Here is a 17323-nt window from a genome sequence, read left to right as displayed (position 1 = left end):
TGGCGCTCTGCCAGCGCCTCCCACCCCGGCACCGGCCACCGCGGCGGGGGCCAAGCTCTCCTCGCGGCATTCGTCCCTTGCGGGGCGGCTCCGTCCTCCCAACCCCAGACGCCTCGGCTTTCCAGCAGCCCTGCTGCCTCCTCGCCACTGTCGGCGCAGCCACGCTGCCGCGCCCGCCGCGACACCGCAGTGACGCGCGCGGGCCGTTGGCGGGGCGGGGCGGCGCCGCGTGCCCGCCCCCTCGCTGTGCCCGCCCGCTCGGCGCTGCCGCGGGGCCGCTGCCGGAGCCTTCGCGGAGGGAGTCGCTGCTACTGCTGCCGTCGCCGCCGACTGGGTGAGCTCGGGGTGCCCCGGGCACTCGGCGGGAAGCCGAGGCCAGGCATGGGCCTAATCTTCGCCAAGCTGTGGAGCCTCTTCGGTAGCCAAGGTGGGCGCTCGGGCCCGAGCCGGCGACGGGGCGGGCGGCGAGTGGAGCCCGGGGGCTGCGGGGGCTCGGGGCCGGTGCCGCTCGCCGGGCTTCCCCTGAAGGCCCGCCTAGCCAAAAGTTGAGCTTTGCTTTGTGCCGCGCCGTGAGCGCTGGACCCGCGGCGCCTCATGCTTGGGGTCGCATTGTTTCAGGTCCCGAGGTGGTCCCTCCTTTCCCCCTCCTCCCTGGCCGCGTTAAACGCGTCGTCTGCCCCGGGCAGCCCTTCAGGCGGTGCGCGCCCGGCATCCACGGCGGCCCGGACTGCTGAAGCTTTGATGGACGATGACGGTCCTTCTTGACTTCGCCGATCCTGCTTTTTAAGTCGGGATCTGTTATTAAAATCATGTTATTTTAGTCTTTAATTAAAAGGAAAAGAAGAACGCCAAACATGTAGGGGCCTTCGAGGTAAAAATTCTGTTTGTGTTTTGGCAATGATGCTAGTTAAATACAGTTAGTGACCCAAGAAAATCACTTCTCCAGACAAAAATAAAAAGGTCGTAAGGGGATAGTATCGCTTTCCATGCTCTCCTGCCCGGTTCATCCAGCCCCCCAATGATGGCTCATGTTCTAATCCAGAGTTCAGAATTTGCATCTGCCACCACTTTTACCTCAGATGGTTATCATAAAAATAGAAAATTATGTTTTCTGTTAATTTGTTCTAATTTTTTTTTTTTTGTTTACCTAGCCATCTCTGGTTAGGAAATTAAATAGTTAAGGAATTTTTAGTTTATATTCTTTTTCCTTGAGGCCCTGAGCTTGGAGCAGGCAAAATGATGTTACTGTTAATTGTTCTCTCATCGAGTTTCCAAATGTGTACCTCATTTCCACTTTAAAGTTCTTGATGCACATAAGACTTTTTTGTGCAACACTCTGTTGCAAGTTTTTGGAGGCAGATACACCTGATGTACTTCCATAATTTTGTTCCTGTGGTTGCTCATAAGCCATTCTAATTCTGTAGATACCAGAGCAAAGCCTCAGTGTGTGTGCACGTTGACATCTGTGTATCAAACTGTCTTTCATAGGATGGGATTTGGACCCAATCCCAGATCATTTATTTTTCTCATGCATACACCATCCTATCACATCATTCCTGAAGTCTTCTAACAAAGTCTTCTGAATTTGTTGCTAATTTCTTATTTTCCTGAACGGTCAAACCTATTCAGTAAGATTCAATGTTTCCCCTATTCTCCAGAAAAATATTAAGTACTTTTTTTTGTTTTCATCAAATAGTGCAATCTGCAACTCCTTTCCTTCCATGAAGTGTTCCTAAGACTCCAAAGAGACCTATAAGCAGAAAACTGATCAGGAGATAACTGGTGGCTTTTAGTATTTGCCTGTATAGTAGCTTACGATGTCAATATTTATCTTCAGGAAAACACATTGTGTTTGTTATTGTATATTATTTCCTGGAAGAAAAGTTATTCTTCATTGTGAATTACCTTGGCTGGATGCCAGATGCCCACCAAAGCAGCTCCGTGACTCCCCTCCTCAGCTGAACAGGGGGAGAGAAAATACAGCAAAAGGCTTCTGGGTTGAAATAAGGATAGGGAGAGATCACTCACCAGTTACCATCATGGGCAAAACAGACTTAATTTGTGAAAGTAATATAATTTATTCCCAGTCAAATCAGAACAGGTTAACGAGAAATAAAACCAAATCTTCTAAACATCTCCCCCCGACTCCTCCCTCTCTTTTCCCAGGGTTAACTTTATTTTTAGTTCTCTACCTCCTCCCTGCAGGAGGGGAACAGGGAATTGGGGCTGTGGTCAGTTCATCACTTGTCTGCCACTCTTTCCTCCTCATGGGGGTGGACTCCATCCCCTATTCCAGTGTGGGATCCCTCCCATGGGACACAGTCCTTCATGGGCTTCTCCAGTATGTGTTCTTCCCAAGGTCTGCAATTCTTCACTAACTGTTCCAGCATGGATCCTTTTCATGAGGCACAGTCCTTCAGGGACAGGCTGCTCCAGCAGGGATCCCCCACGAGGTCACAAGCCTGCCAGCAAACCTGTTCCAGAGTGGACTCTTCTCCATGGGTCCGCAGGTTCTTGCCAGGAGCCTGCTCCCACCTGAGTGTCCAGTGGGGTCACAGCCACCTTTGGACATCCACCTGCTTTGGCATGGGGTCCTCCATGGGGTGCAGGTGGATCTCTGCTCCTCCATGGACCTCAATGGCTGCAGGGCCACAGCTGCCTCGATGTGGCCCTCACCATGGGCTGCAGGTGGATCTCTGACACCTGCAGAACCTCCTTTCCCTCCTTGTGCACTGACCTTGGAGTCAGCAGAGTTGTTTTTACTCATATATTCTCACTCCTCTTTCCTCTGTTCGTAGTTGCATCTGTGCAATAACCTTTTCCTGTCTTAAATGTGTTATCCCAGAGGCATTACACCTGTTGCTGATGGCCCTGCCTGGCATTGGCTACATAAATGTAGGAGAAGCTTCTAGGAGTTTCTCACAGAAAGCACTGTGTAGCCCTCTTCACTATCAAAATCTCACCATGCAAACCTAGTGCATTCGTATGCATTAATGAAAAATTAGTCTCACAGTTAAAATAGATGAGATAATACCATTAAATATTTAATTTTTGGCTTTTATCCCAATAAGAAGCTCTTAGGGTGTGTCCTGATCTTGGTTTAGTGCTGGAGTTATCTTTTGTTTGGTTTTTGCTTTGGTTTTGGGTTTGGTTTTTGGTGGTTTTTTTTTTTTTTTTTTACCTCTTCTTGTGGTAACCACAGAAAAGAAAGTGAGCTTTTTTTCCTGGCCAAATTTGAAATTTCATTCTAGAAAATTTGCTACAAACATAAACTTTTGACCTAATGGAAAATTAGTCTCCAACTACACACCTATTTTCGCTAAATAATATTGTTACTAATAATAAAGCATAGTAATTTCTGAGTTGATTTTGGTTGCTCTTCTAGTTACATCAAATCTTGACAACTCCTTAGAGAATTCACAGGCTGTCCTGTGAAGCTGCTTGTTGAGCAGACTAAGACGTTAACTTACACATTGATTTTGGCTATATAGAAGGAGTATTCCAAAGGTGCAAGTAGGTTCCACTATGTGAGGAGCATGGTATCAGTTCTCAGGGCTAGTTGTGTGATAGTCTGCAGCACTTGATACTGGCAAAAGGAAAAACAAAAAACAAAGCAAAGATTTGAAAAGTTCCATCTGTGTTCTATCAAGTAGAGCATGGGGGATGAGGTGTGCCTAAGTCTTTCAGCTCTCAATATATATTGTCTCATAATCAAATAGTAATTGAATGATGTGAACTGAAATAGAGATATGCTTACTTGTAAGAGAAACAATGGCCTTTAAAATAGTCTTTTGTCATTTTTCTATGTGACTATCTAATGGATTCCTGATAATTTTTCCTTTTCTTTTTTTTTTAATTGACCAAAAATATTGCCCGAGTATTGTTTTCATTTGAAATATCATGCCCTGAAGCATGACCTGGTGACCTTAGTGATCTAAGTTCAGATTGAACTTACTTTTATTAGTAACTTACTTTTAGAAGTTAAAAAAAAATCAAGAGTTCACAAATGACCTGCTGAAGCTATGATTCAGTAGTCAAGTGGCACATTCTTCTAAGCAACATGTAGTAGTGTGAATAGATGGTGGAGCAATTAAGTTAGTGCCTGTGTTAACATATGTCTGAGTAAAACTTGCTTGATTGATCATTCCATCAGTGTTATCAAAACTGCTCTTAATAAAACTATGGGTTAAAAAATGGAAGTGAATGTCAGCAACCCTGACAAAGGTAACTGACATTTGTCAATACCTTATTTTTTTGTATGTGTCTGATAGAATTCTTTAAGAAGCATACAAATCTGGGGTTTACTTATATTTGGAACAGCAATTATTCAGAGTCTTACAGGTTGCTCTGGAGGTCTGGAGATACAAGATGTATTTTAACAGTTATTTTGTACTTCAGAGAAGATTCTAAGGTAGCTCTTAGTGTACAAAATGAGTCTTTGTATTGAAACCTCTTCGACCTTCAGAATTATGTCTTCATAATTATGACCTTCAGCATTCTGTCTTCAACTCTGAGGCCTCCAAGATTGTTGCTCTTTGGAACCAGGTAAGTTTTGTTTCACAGCCTGGAAAGTATTGGTACCCATTCCAGTAGTCATTTTCTCCAAATATGTTAGAAGACTCATCATTAAAGTATTTAGAATTTTTTTCATTTTTATTTTTACCTTTTGCAAAATAGAGGAAAAGGCATGTTGGGAGAAGTGAATCTTCAGTTTTGGGCTGTTTTACAACAGAGAAATATAGATGAGTAAGGGAAGAAAAGAGTGTATTATGTCTTTCTTCTAACATCTGCAAGAAGATAATCTTCACTGTCCTGTGTTTTTGTAATACTAAACTGCCAGGGATTTTTTTTAACAGTATTACATACTATTTTTTTTAAACAGTGTGCTAGAAATGGTTGATAAAACCAAAAAGTCATTGGATTCTTTTAAGGAATAGTCTAATACTGTCTTTTCTTTTTTTCCCTCCATATGCCTACTTTTTCTACTTTCCCTCCCCATTCCTGCCTGATTAATAAAGACTCTTCTCTTCTGCTCTCTTAACTTTGTTATGGATTTTCTTCTTCTTTTGCCAAGAACATGGTGGACTGGGAAGATATTCATGAATACAACCTAAACTGTGTTTGAATACCAGCCAGTGAAAGGGAGAAACTTTGGTTAGTCTGTAAGTACAGAACACAAATAAATCACTGCCTATGGTTTACCCCGTAACTGTCCTTCTTCCTAAATGTGACATCTCTCTTCTACTAGCTGCGCTTGTAAACAAGTAATTGTCTTGCTAAAATTCTGTTGTGTCTTAGTTTGGTAGTTTTTAAGCTCACATGTTTTTCCTCTAATGCACATCTATGTGTAAATTTTCTGTATTTTCATCAAACTAGACAGAAATTCAACTTTTGAATATGTTTGTAAGTGATGAGTTTTCCATTACTATAGTTCTGGAATCTGCTACTTGTATGAGATACCCATGATTTCACCTTACTATTTTCATGACAAGATCATCATTAATTAACACTTGTGTGACTGTTTATTGTTTGTGCTTATTCAATCACTGTATGAAACACCATTTGACCATGAAGTAACACAGATAAGCTGTGCCTTTTTTTCGAGTTAGTGCTGATTCACACTTCAGTGGCTTTTAAAAGCAGTCATCTCAATGGAGGTTTTTTCTTCATTACTTCAAGTAGTGTGATGTTGTATCATCCGACACTCCAATCATTCATGCCTAAGATGATGTATTCTGATAAGAAGATGACAGGGCAGAGTAATTCCTGACTGGAATTTCTTTTTTTTCTTGACAATAACTCAAACAGAATGCTGCAAAAGTAGAATCATCTTCTTCCTGGCTATAGTTGACATGTGTGGTTTGAAAACAACAGAAGGGTATTTCTGTTTGACCTTTGAAAGCTGTTTAAATTTAACTAAATTTGAAGAAGAGATGGACAGCCAAGCTAGGCATGATTTATTAGCATTGAAAATAGAGGATTTCATACTATTTATGTATTGGGAAAGGTCATTAATTACTGATGCTGCTGTTAATGGGGCTAGAAGTACTCCTGTATTTACAGCCAGGAAATGTTCTTTCCTTAGAATGTATTGACACGATGCAGTAGTAGGAGAACTGGCACAAAGAAGCAGATTTTATCATCTGTTATAACCCTATTGCATAGCAAAACTTATAAAAGTTCCATACAAGAGAATGTTTTATTACAGTAATATTCAGTATAAAAAGATGTAGATTATTATAAATAAATAGATTTTAAACCAAAACAATTCTTCCTTAAACCACCCGCTTGTGGGGGAAAAATACCCACCAATTTGATATTTATGATAGATCTTTTGCTCTAGTAACTTACTGGATTCTGTACATCAAATGTGGTATTTTGTAGGAAGTCTTTAAACTGTGAACCATGTTTTGCTTTGGAATAAGGGCCCTAGAATTGTAAATATTATCTCTTTAAAAGTGAGCTTGTTCACAGAATTTTTATGAATCCATTTGCAGATTCTTCCCTCTGAACTGATTTGCTTTCTTTGTCAGTAATTGAATCAGTATGTTGTAACTTCACACATGTAGCAAAAGAACCACCATCCTAAGTGGTTGTGCTTCTGGATTTGAAATTCTAAGAGGGATTATTTACAGAGAAGCATATAAATTCTGGAGGACTATTTTGCTGGTTTTGTTTGTTTGTTTTCTGTTTTGCTTCCTCTGTGCCTGGAAAAAAATAACATTGCAGCAATTGCAAGATCACTATTCTGTATACTAGAATTTACTGCAGGTTGGGGGCTGTGATCTTTCCTTTATACTCAGCACTGATGGGGCCTCACCTGGAGTACTGTGTCCAGTTCTGGGCTCTTCAGTACAAGAGAGTAGTGGACGTACTGGGGAGAGTTCAGTCATGGGCTGCAAGGGTGATTAAGGGACTGGAGCATCTCACATATGAGAAAAAGAGGTGCAAAGAGGGCAGAGCCAGACTTGTCTTAGTGGTGCAAATGACAGGACTGGGCAATGGGCATGAACTGAAACACGGAAGTTCCTTCTGAACATCAGGAAACACTTTTTCACTGTGAGGGTGGCTGAACAATGACCCAAGCTGTCCAGGGAGGCTGTGGAGTTTCCATCTTGGAAATATTAAAAACCCAGCTGGACATGGTCCTAGGCCACTGGCTGTATGGGCCTGGTTGAGCAAAGAGGTTCAACCAGATGACCTCCAGAAGTGTTTTCCAGCCTTGACTATTCCATCATTCTGTGACTTTTCAGCTTAGAAGTTGCAAAGTTAGAATTTGTGGCCTATTCAAAATACAGTTTCCTCTCAGGTTTTACTGTGTGAATGATGATGGTACCTTAACAAATGGTTATTATTGAGCCTTGAATGTTAGGGTAATATCTTTTGCAGTCTTTGGATGTTTGTTGGTGTTCATTGCTATGAATTATATTTTTTCATTGTACTTTTCTTTCTAAAACTAGATGTTGTAAATGAAGTAATCATTAGTAACCGTACCTTTATTAGATTTCCAGTGCTGACTTTTCTGAAACTGTAGTCTCAAGAGAAGATGAGGCTTTGTGGTTTTGTTTGGCTTTTTTTCTGTCCTGAAGATACCACTAATCTGTGTAACATACTGAAATAAGAGAAACAAGCAGTTGCTTTCTTCAGTAAGGGAGAGTGATTAACCAGAATTAAAATTATTGCTGTTTCCACTAATTTATTGTCTTTTTAAAATTTTTTTTGTGTACACAGAGCACAAAGTAATCATAGTGGGACTTGATAATGCTGGAAAGACTACTATTCTTTACCAGTTTTAAGTATATGAGCTAATTGTTTTTCTGTTTGTATTTTGTCACTGTTTAATCATGGAAAATTCAGCTTTGTAACCTTGTGGAATCTCTAAAGTTCCAAATCACACTTCATACATTAATGGTATTAGTTGTTCTAGGCAGAGCAAATATTTAAAGGATAAGTGAAGAAACTGCTGTGCTTTAAAACTGCACTGTAAATTGAATAACAAAATTGTACATTCAAGCACAAAGTGAACTTTAATTTTTTTGCCATGAAAGCCTGTCTCAATTTGTAAGCATAGAAATAATCTTGTTGCCAGTAACTGCAGGAAAGATTTTTAAATTAATGGAAATTCTAGCTGCTCTGCAAAAATCCAAAAATGTTTCCAAATGTTTCTCAATTCCAGTGTCTAAAACTTGTGATAGAGAATTCCTAAAAATAATATTTCCTCTTGCCCGGGTCCTAGCTTTCTCATTTTCAATAGCATCATTGCACCCAAATCTTGGCAGCATTACAGGAATAGCCATGATAAATTCAAGACTGCTGTTAGGACCATAATTACTATTGTAACTGTGGAAAAGGAGGAAGGTGTAACTAAATTAATACCCATATATCTGGATATCAAAGCAGCATAGTATGCTTTCCAAAAAGACTTTTTATTCATAAGCATTTTTGAGCAAGCTTAAAAGTGAAACTGAGAAATTTTCAGAAAATTCGGAAATTTTTTTTGGCTTTGTAACCAAACAGTCATTTGGGATTTAATATTGAGTGACTGAGTAGAGTGCTTTGATAATATTATATTCCAATTTATATTTATATTTATATTTGGGGGTTATATTTGGGATCTTGAGAATGGTAGCTCCTACTTTAAAACAACTGTTTTAAGTGTCTGTTAATGTCCTTTAAAAAGACAGTCCTCCTAAAACACAGATGCTTATCCATTTGTTATGCCTTTTATGTGCTTATTTTTCATTGCTGATTTCTTTAAGCATGACTCCTTTCTAAAGTTCAAATATATAGCTTTTTTAAAATATGCCTAAATTTTTAATATTTTTTAATCAGTTACACATATTTACTTTTTCTACAAAAAAATTGTTATAATTCAGCTGTAACAAGCCTTGTAGATTTTGCTGATTGGTCCTTATGGTATGATATTGCTTCCTTTAGCTTAATGAATGAAGTGGTTCATACTTCTCCAACCATAGGAAGCAATGTAGAAGAAATAGTGATGAAAAACACTCATTTCTTAATGTGGGATATTGGAGGGCAAGAATCATTACGGTCGTCGTGGAATACCTATTATTCAAACACAGAGGTATGAGACAATGTTTTCAAATCTGCAAATTGAATAAGTTTGTTTGAAATTATATTCATTTATTAGGAATATTGGTAGACTTCTGTAAAGATGGCAGCTGTATTGATGTTAAATTTTATTGAGGAAGAATAAACTCAGAAAGTGTGGGGTATCTCTGGTATGCAGCCGTTTTTCTGGTAACATTTGAAGTATTTTTTCCGTATACTTTACAGTAATGCTATTTGATCTATGCTATAAACTGTGAAATTAAGACTTTTTTCCTAGGCAATCAAATGATAAAAAAATACATTTTAGATCAGATTTTTTACTTGCTTTTTTTAAGTAGTTTAAAAAGAAAATTTTGCAATGTAATTTGCAAATTTTGTGATGATTTGTAGTGGTCAGCTGGACTTCTGTACATCAGTGTGAAATGGTTTTGAAATAATGATAATTAAGGACGAGGAATGAGACTTTCTCTAGGCCTAGGCAGCAGTATTTTAAAAGCTCATCAGCTCGTAGCTTTTATCCAAAGGAGGAAGGAAAGTCTTGCTGTGCACTGTTTTTAAGGTACTGGCACAGCTACTGTTGCTGGAAAGGTTGGAGTAGAATTCAGCACTGGTTTACTTTTGGGGTTTGTTTTTTATGACAGTCTTATTGAGGCCAAGAGGTTATCAATACAAAAAGGCACATATAACCTCTGAGGACTCTTTTTGAGACACCTACCTTGATGTAAGATATTACAGACTTCATTTTTTACCATTTCTACTGAAAGCAGAGACCTCTTCTAGATACTCATTATAGAAGTATTCCATCCTCCTTTAAAATTACCTTTTTTATCTTTTCCTTTTTCTATATCTTTTCTTATACTCCTCTTGAAGAGAGGTGAGATCAGTGATCCGTCCTAGATCTGCTGTAAGCCTGGTGATGATATCTCAACCATCATCTCTAGTAGTTTAGACTAATTTTTTATTTTATCTGGAAAAGTACAGCTACATCTAAGACACATATGAGGATAAAGAGACTTCTGCAATATGTTCTTGGCATGTACCCCTTGAGTATCTTTGGTTTTGGAATTTGGAGTGATGTATATATTCTTTTCCTGATACTTTTGGGATGTTCTTCATATTCTATCTAGTAAGTGTTTGAAATCCAGTGCCTTCTAGTACTTGGAAAGAAGATCTTACCCTTTACTTAGAAGCTTTGCCTGCTGGAAACAGTTGAGGAAGAAAGAGATTTGTTTACTATGCTAATCCTAGCCTCCCTCTTGAATAATTCCATTACTGTTCCTCCTCATCTGCTGGGCATCTCAAAGTCACAGCAGCATTAAATTGACAAAGTTTTTCATGTGGTCATTTGTGACCAAACTTTGTGGTCATTTTCAATGGCTAATGAATCCCTTTAATTTTATAAGGCCAAGTGATTTGGAGCATACATTGGAGAATTACAGCAATGATTTCTAATTCTCCTTCTTTGTTACTGTCTCTCTTTTCTCCTTTTGTCACTTTCTCTTTTCTAGTGTCCTCTGAAAGTGTATGTCTCTTCTGTAGGAAGACTTGGGGTAGTGGTCTCTTGAAAATGTGCTTTCTGTAATTTGTAGTTTATATTTACATACTATACTATTGGTGTTTTTCTCTAGGTCATCATTCTGGTTGTTGACAGCATTGATAGAGAGCGACTTTCTATAACAAAAGAAGAACTTTATACAATGCTGGCTCATGAGGTATGGTGGGGAGTTGGGATAATAGTTTTGTTGAGAACAGTCAAATAACATTTCATGCTTCCTATGTTAACAAAAATAATACCATCAGAAAAAAAATTCTGAGAATGTGTATGCCTGTTGATCACATTTTAAAACCATGTAAGTTGTAAATAAGCAGAAAAATTATTATGAAGTACTCTTCTAATAGGACTTGCTTGATTGGAATCAAATCAGTCTTTAGGTTGCAAATGCTGAACTTGTGGAATATCTTATGCTTCATATTAGTGTAACCGGCTATTACTGCACTGACTGTTTCAGTTAAATGGCTAGAATTTAAAGAAACATTTTTTTTTTAATCCTGTTCCTTAAAATTAAGGAGCATATATCATACTATGGGTAAATTAATTTCAGTTCATTTTCGTTCAGAATTATTTGGTTCTGTTTTTATTATATGTTGTCCTGGCGACTGTTCAGAATTGGGCCAACTCACTCAAACATCCTAAATTAACTTGTACATTGGCGTAGGTAAAGTATGTTAAAACCTTTTGTGATCACTCTGAAGCTGAATTCAGGTTGTTTTAAATCTAAATATTCTCCCTCATTTTGAAAGAAAAGGATTTATTACAATGCAAGTAATACTGTTAAGTTCATTTCTCTGAGAGACTTGTGTTTCACATAAGTGAGTTTTTGATTTACAGTTTATTATTAATTGTAGTTTGGGTCTAATAGTAAGGAGTAAATTCACTACCAAAAAAGGTGGAAAAATTACTTATTGTGGTGAAGTTTTCCCATGTAGTTTTTTAGTTTCCAGTCTGAAACTCTTAGGTAATCGTGATCTACCATCTCTTGAAAACAGTTGGTAGGCCTAGACTGGACTACTTTTAGGGGTGAATTTTCAGCTGTAGATCATAAACCTTTTTGTTTTGGGTTGTTTTTTCTCTTGGTAGAAAAACATTCTCAAAATTTAATATGCACTGAAATGTATTGAACACTTTTAGTTGCAACTGTCAGCTTCCTGAGTATTACATTTGTTTACCCTTCTGCACTTTTAAAGCTATACATTCCAGTTCATCTCATTGCTGTTTGGAATGCTACACTCCATACTGAAACAAAACAATTTTAATTAGTTATTAAAGCTGATGCAGCATTATTAGAGCTCCCTTTTTGGAACACTAGGATTAAACTTGTAAGAATTCAGAAAACTTTCTTAAATTATTACTGCTTTAATCAATACAGAACTTCTTTAAGGAAGTTGAAAGCAATTTCAAGGGAGTGATATCTAGCAGGCTTTTCTATTTGAATAGTATTTATTGCAAGACTTTGAATGTTTAACCAGAAATAATTCCACTGGCTTAGAGCATTATAAAATGTATTTTGACAAGACTTTCATTAGTTACGTATGAACATGTGGTCAACACCAAAAGGATACTCATATAATACATTACAGTTTGATTCTCTGTGGTGGTGAACGCTTCTGAATAAATTAGTTTTTTCAGTCTTACTGCAATGAGTATTTAGTGCAGTAAGTCATGTAAAAACTCCATGCTCCTGTGTAATTGTAGATGAGCTTGGATACAGTTCTTTTAAGAAATGAAGTTAGCACAATAGCCTTTTAGTTCTGTATAATAACTATTATGAGTACTGTAAATCATTTCTAGGATTTACGGAAGGCTGCGGTTCTCATCTTTGCAAACAAGCAGGACATGAAGGGCTGCATGACAGCTGCTGAGATATCTGCATACCTCACCCTCAGCTCCATAAAGGATCACCCATGGCACATTCAGTCCTGCTGTGCTTTGACAGGAGAAGGGTAAGTGCTTACTGCTTAGTATGGCAATTGGTGGTAAATGAGAATACTGATTTAGAAGCCTGCTGACACCAACATGGATTTTCTGAAAGTTCATATTTTCTGAACTTTGCAGTCAGAGGGACATTTTAAATTTTTCATTTTCTTAATTGAACGTTGTGGTTTTTCTCATAGCTCAGACTCCAAACTCATACGAAATTCTTCCATTTGTTGTTAAAAACCCCAAATCAAAAACCAAACACCACCCCTCCATCTAAGTATGTAGCTGTTGACATAGCTGTCTTTCTCTGTACTACTCTCTTACTCTTGTGTGTCTTTCTGTATTAAAGAAATAAGCTACTTCTTTCTTCCTTTATATTCTAAACTACACGAAGCTGCTAAGCTGGGAGGTTGAGGTGTTCTGGGGTTTATTTGGTTGGTTGGGTTTTTTGATTAGCATTGAAACATACTTTTTGATGAAAAGTTACATAGATCTGTCATAAAACAAAATTGTTACCAATATTAAACATTTTGTTTGTATCTGGCTAGTATAGCTAATTTTGAAATATGTATACCTTATGCCAGCAATTACTAAAATGAAATGCTGGGCTAGCCTTAGATCCTTAGTCTGTAAAGACCAAAAAACATTTTTGGATACCTTTTAACAAGTTGGACAATGACTTGCTTGTATGGTGTGAAGTGTACTAATTTTTCATCTTGATTTTTAAGGCAGTCTTGTTATGTGTGATATTTAGAGGGTTTTTTTGGCTCTGTTACACAACCTTTACAATAATGTGGTCTTGTGACATCAAAAATAGTGAATCCAACTGAGTATTTGGGAAGGGAAAGCATCTACCTCACTTTCTAGCATGAAGTATAGTCTAATGTCATGGAGATATCTTGTAGAGTGAATGGTGGCATTAACTTCCTTGGGGTGCAATATGTTAGAACAAAGTGGGTTTTTTTTTCATGAGGTCTTTGGATTGTATTGTTTTGTTCTAAGAGTTAACTCTACTTTCCTGCTACCAACTTTGCTAGTCACTTTTGAATACACAGTTTATGTACTTATTAAGATCTTCAACCAAGTTGACATTTGAAGGAAAGTAATAATTAATAAATACGAAGTTTAGCTTAGAAACAGTGGCCATCCTAGGCTGCTTCTTTGTATTGTGAACCAAAAAGGGGTGAATATTTAGAATACTTTAGACTGTGACAGTAGTGAGATGAACTTAGTGACCTGAGTCTTCCATTCTGATCTGCTGAAACAATTGATGGAAAAACAATGAGCCCTATGATGCTACATCTTTCCTTGCCTACTATTAAAAAGTCTTGTCTCTTCCAAGATGTTCCAGTGGCCCCTGTGGGTATCACTGCATGATTTTCATTCATAAAACATACTAATTTGGATGTTGCCAATTGGCATTGTGCCCCTGGTGGTAGCAATTCTGACAGGAATCTGGGGGGATCAGCCCCGTGTGAGTGAAGCTAGCAATTCTTGGATAGCTAAACCCTGATTTACTGTATGAAGGTAAAGCTCAAAGAGGTATAAACTAGGTAACTAGATCCCTACAAAATCAAAGGAAAGTCTGTCTTCTGAAATGGAAGACTTTAAATGGAGATGCAGATTGAGTTAGGAAGCAGATTAGATCCCATGCAGTCCTAGTATTCAATATAAGCATACTTTTAATTTTGTAATGTGATTTTAGAATTTTTGATTTGCTGTCTTTTAATGAAACAATTCAGTCTGGATAACCTGCCCTTTATCTTTTAGTATTAGTGTGTAAAGGTCTAGCATTCTGTAGAAAAATAAAAAGGTTTTTGTTTCCATGTACTTATGAGTAAGCATTTAAGAATAGTGTCTTTTAGGTTTACAAGGAAAAAAAAATTGCAGTACTGCCAAGCTTCAATGAAATAGAATGCTTGACCATTTTCATGTGGCTAAAGCATAAGTAGACTTAGTTTAAAACACTATTTGCTCTGTTCAGCTTTCAATCCCATTTCCAGATGATCTAATTTATTTTAAGTAGCTGCTTTGACACATAAAAACAGGTAGAAAATACCTTCAAGATGCTGGAATACCGCTAGTACCAATTATAACGTCTCTTATCTTTCAGGTTATGCCAAGGCTTGGAGTGGATGACCTCCCGTATTGGAGTGAGATAGCTTTTTTTTTTGCTTTTTTTTTGCTTTTTTTTTTCAATTCCTCCAAAAGAAGAGACTTCTATTTATCCTGTGAACATGTACATTTTTCTGTACTTTCGGCTGCTGAGGCAGTGACCATGTTTAATTTATATCAGCCAACCTCTAAGCTGTGCTTGAATCAAGCGCAGTTGAACTGAAACACAAAAGTATTTTCTTAACTTTTTTTAATACACTAATCTTCAACTGGATGAACATATGTGAATCTGTTTTTAAGCATTGAAATTCCTCTGAATATGAATTCTAACTTTTTCGATGATAGCTTTTTAAAATCTGTTTTGTCATTGTCAATATTTCATACTTCCTCTTTCTAAATAGTTGTATAAATTACTAACTTAAATGAGCACATTTTATTTAATAATTAAAAGTAGTGTTTAGGTTAACTTCACTCTGCCATAGCTTTAACCTCAAAGGATAACTGTATCTCTCCAGCTGCACTTCCTGGAACTTTAGTAGAGTTCTAGCCAGCACGAGAATTAATAGTTATGAATGCAAATTTTAAAATGCCTAATGAATTAGTTATAGTTAATATTGTGGTGGCTTTTAATCTGATACACAATGGAACTTCTGCCTTAAAAGAAATCTGTTTCAGTCTCAGTTTCTGTGGTATGTAGTTCTAGGATATTCTTCTACTTGAAGATACATCTCTGTACAGTGCATAAAAATATTGCTACTAAGTGCTGGTATAGTCATTAAGAACTTGAATACCTTTTCAAAGGTAAATTGGTAATAAATTTGGAATCACAGCAGCCAGTGTTATGTGTAGACTTGCTGTATTCAGTTACAATTTTAAATTCTGTTACAATTTTAAATTCTGTATACATGAGCCTTCCTCACCTTTTAGTGAGAGGGCTGTTTTCTAAATGAATGCAAAATCAAAAGGGAAGGCAGACTTATAAATAAAACCATGGTGCTGTATCTGTAGATTTCAGAGTGAAGCTAATCTTGACCTTTATTTACCTACTATCACATACCTTTTCAGATTCTGTTGCAGAGAAATTATTTTGTCTTCATTTTTGTTTTTGGTCTTATTTGCACGAGCAGAGGACTTTTGACGGTGTTTGAGTTAGATTTCTTCACCTGAAATCTGAAAAACAGGTGGTGAAAGATTGGACCCAGTAACTGTTAATTCAATTTGAAGGGAATTAAGTTAAATCTAAAGAAATCTAAAGACACTGTGTTAATTGAGACATTAGGTATCAAATAAACCTAACCACCAATCACCCCAAAAAACCCCACATGAGGATTAAAAAAACCAAACAAATCAAAACCAATAGTGGACACCCAATTCCTAGCAAAGTCCCAGCAGCAGTCAGGTACCCAACGTATCTAAATGCTTGGCAGGTTTTCCAGAAGCACTGTTCTGCACTTCTGCATGCCTAAAAGCCATATGGAGTTTGGTTACCAGAACCATTTTGCAAACTGACTGTAGGCCTTTGATGACAAAATGTTTTTATTAAATCTTGTTCCAGAAATTAAAGCACACCGAGTTTTCTTTAATAAAATCTTAAGCTTTGTAAATTCCAATTTGCTTCCATTTTATTTAAATAAAACTTAATGAAATTTTTAAAGTATCAGCAAATATGTTGTCATAAGTGTTGGAAAGACTTTGAATACATGTGGAAACAGTGATTGGTTGAATGAAGTTGTGTATTAATGCCAGTTAGCAAAAGTTACATTTAAGACTACATTGAGTGTCAAGTCAAAGTGTTCAGAAAATAATTAAAATCAGCAAAAAGTAGTGCATTAAAAAAAAATACGAATGCAAAGCGAGGTTAAAATCTGGTATTAAAGCTGTTTGCTCTGATGTTCATCTGTTTTAATGTGTGAAAATAAGGTTTGTTTTGCTCTTAGGGAAGCAAATTATAAAGGAAAAAAATAAAATGATAGTATGAATGATGTTTCTTGTTTGGTGATTTAATTCCAGTTTGCAATTTAGATTTATTTTCAGGTTTGTTTTTATGTCATTCAGAATGTACTCCTGAATACCTACAAAGAGCACTAACTGGATGTATAGCCCTTTGATTGTTAAAAAAAAAAAAGTATGATTTTATATGTAATGCTTTCTAGCTAAAACTATTTGAAAATCTATAGTTTGATTACTAAATCCAGTCTTATCTGAGGTAATACATATAAATTTGATTAGGAGGAAATGGTTTGATTGTAGACATTAGAATATCAGAATAATTGAAGTTTTCTTTTAATTTCTTAGCACTTAAAACCTTTGAGTATCTTTACAGAATGAAACATTCCTGATAATTGCTATGATTTTTATCACCTAACAGCTCCATTTTCTGCAACAGTTTTCCATTGATAATACTGGTTTCTCTGCAGCACTGTTGCTGTGGGGTTTTTTTTTTGCTATTATCATTTTTGGGGGGAGAAGGGCTTGGTGTGGAATTTTGGGGGCCTTATTTTTAATAACTTCAAAGCCTGTTGAACTGAAAGTGATTTGATTAAAATATATTTTAAGGGGTCCCTTAGAATATTCTGTGTGTCTTTGCATTCCCAAATACTGCATGATGTTTGCTAATTTGAATGTGGTAAATATCTTGCAGGTAGTTTTGCATTTTGA

The 17323-nt window shown here is 37.1% G+C and overlaps 1 protein-coding gene across 4 annotated transcripts; it reads left to right on the top strand.

Annotated features, from left to right (window-relative positions):
* The first annotated feature begins 229 nt into the window (after positions 1–229).
* On the top strand, positions 230–16647 carry ARL5B (ADP ribosylation factor like GTPase 5B). 4 transcript variants are annotated; one of them, XM_042025764.1, is made up of 8 exons: positions 231–427; positions 619–871; positions 5075–5162; positions 7732–7792; positions 8938–9085; positions 10701–10784; positions 12422–12573; positions 14664–16647. In XM_042025764.1, the coding sequence occupies exons 5-8, from the start codon at positions 8942–8944 to the stop codon at positions 14710–14712; spliced, it is 429 nt and encodes a 142-aa protein (XP_041881698.1). In that variant the 5' UTR covers positions 231–427; positions 619–871; positions 5075–5162; positions 7732–7792; positions 8938–8941; the 3' UTR covers positions 14713–16647. The 4 variants fall into 4 exon arrangements, with proteins under 4 accessions (XP_041881694.1, XP_041881698.1, XP_041881697.1 ...); XM_042025760.1 differs by lacking the exons at positions 619–871; positions 5075–5162 and having other exon boundaries at positions 230–427; XM_042025763.1 differs by lacking the exons at positions 619–871; positions 7732–7792.
* Positions 16648–17323: the final 676 nt, after the last annotated feature.

This window comes from Corvus kubaryi, unplaced genomic scaffold, assembly GCF_017639235.1.
Source record: "Corvus kubaryi isolate FWS band 111438036 unplaced genomic scaffold, C.kubaryi_AGA036_p1.0 37283, whole genome shotgun sequence".
Taxonomy (NCBI): Eukaryota; Metazoa; Chordata; class Aves; order Passeriformes; family Corvidae; genus Corvus; species Corvus kubaryi.
The sequence above is the reverse complement of the archived record's forward strand: the minus strand, read 5'-3'. Positions and strand labels throughout refer to the sequence as shown.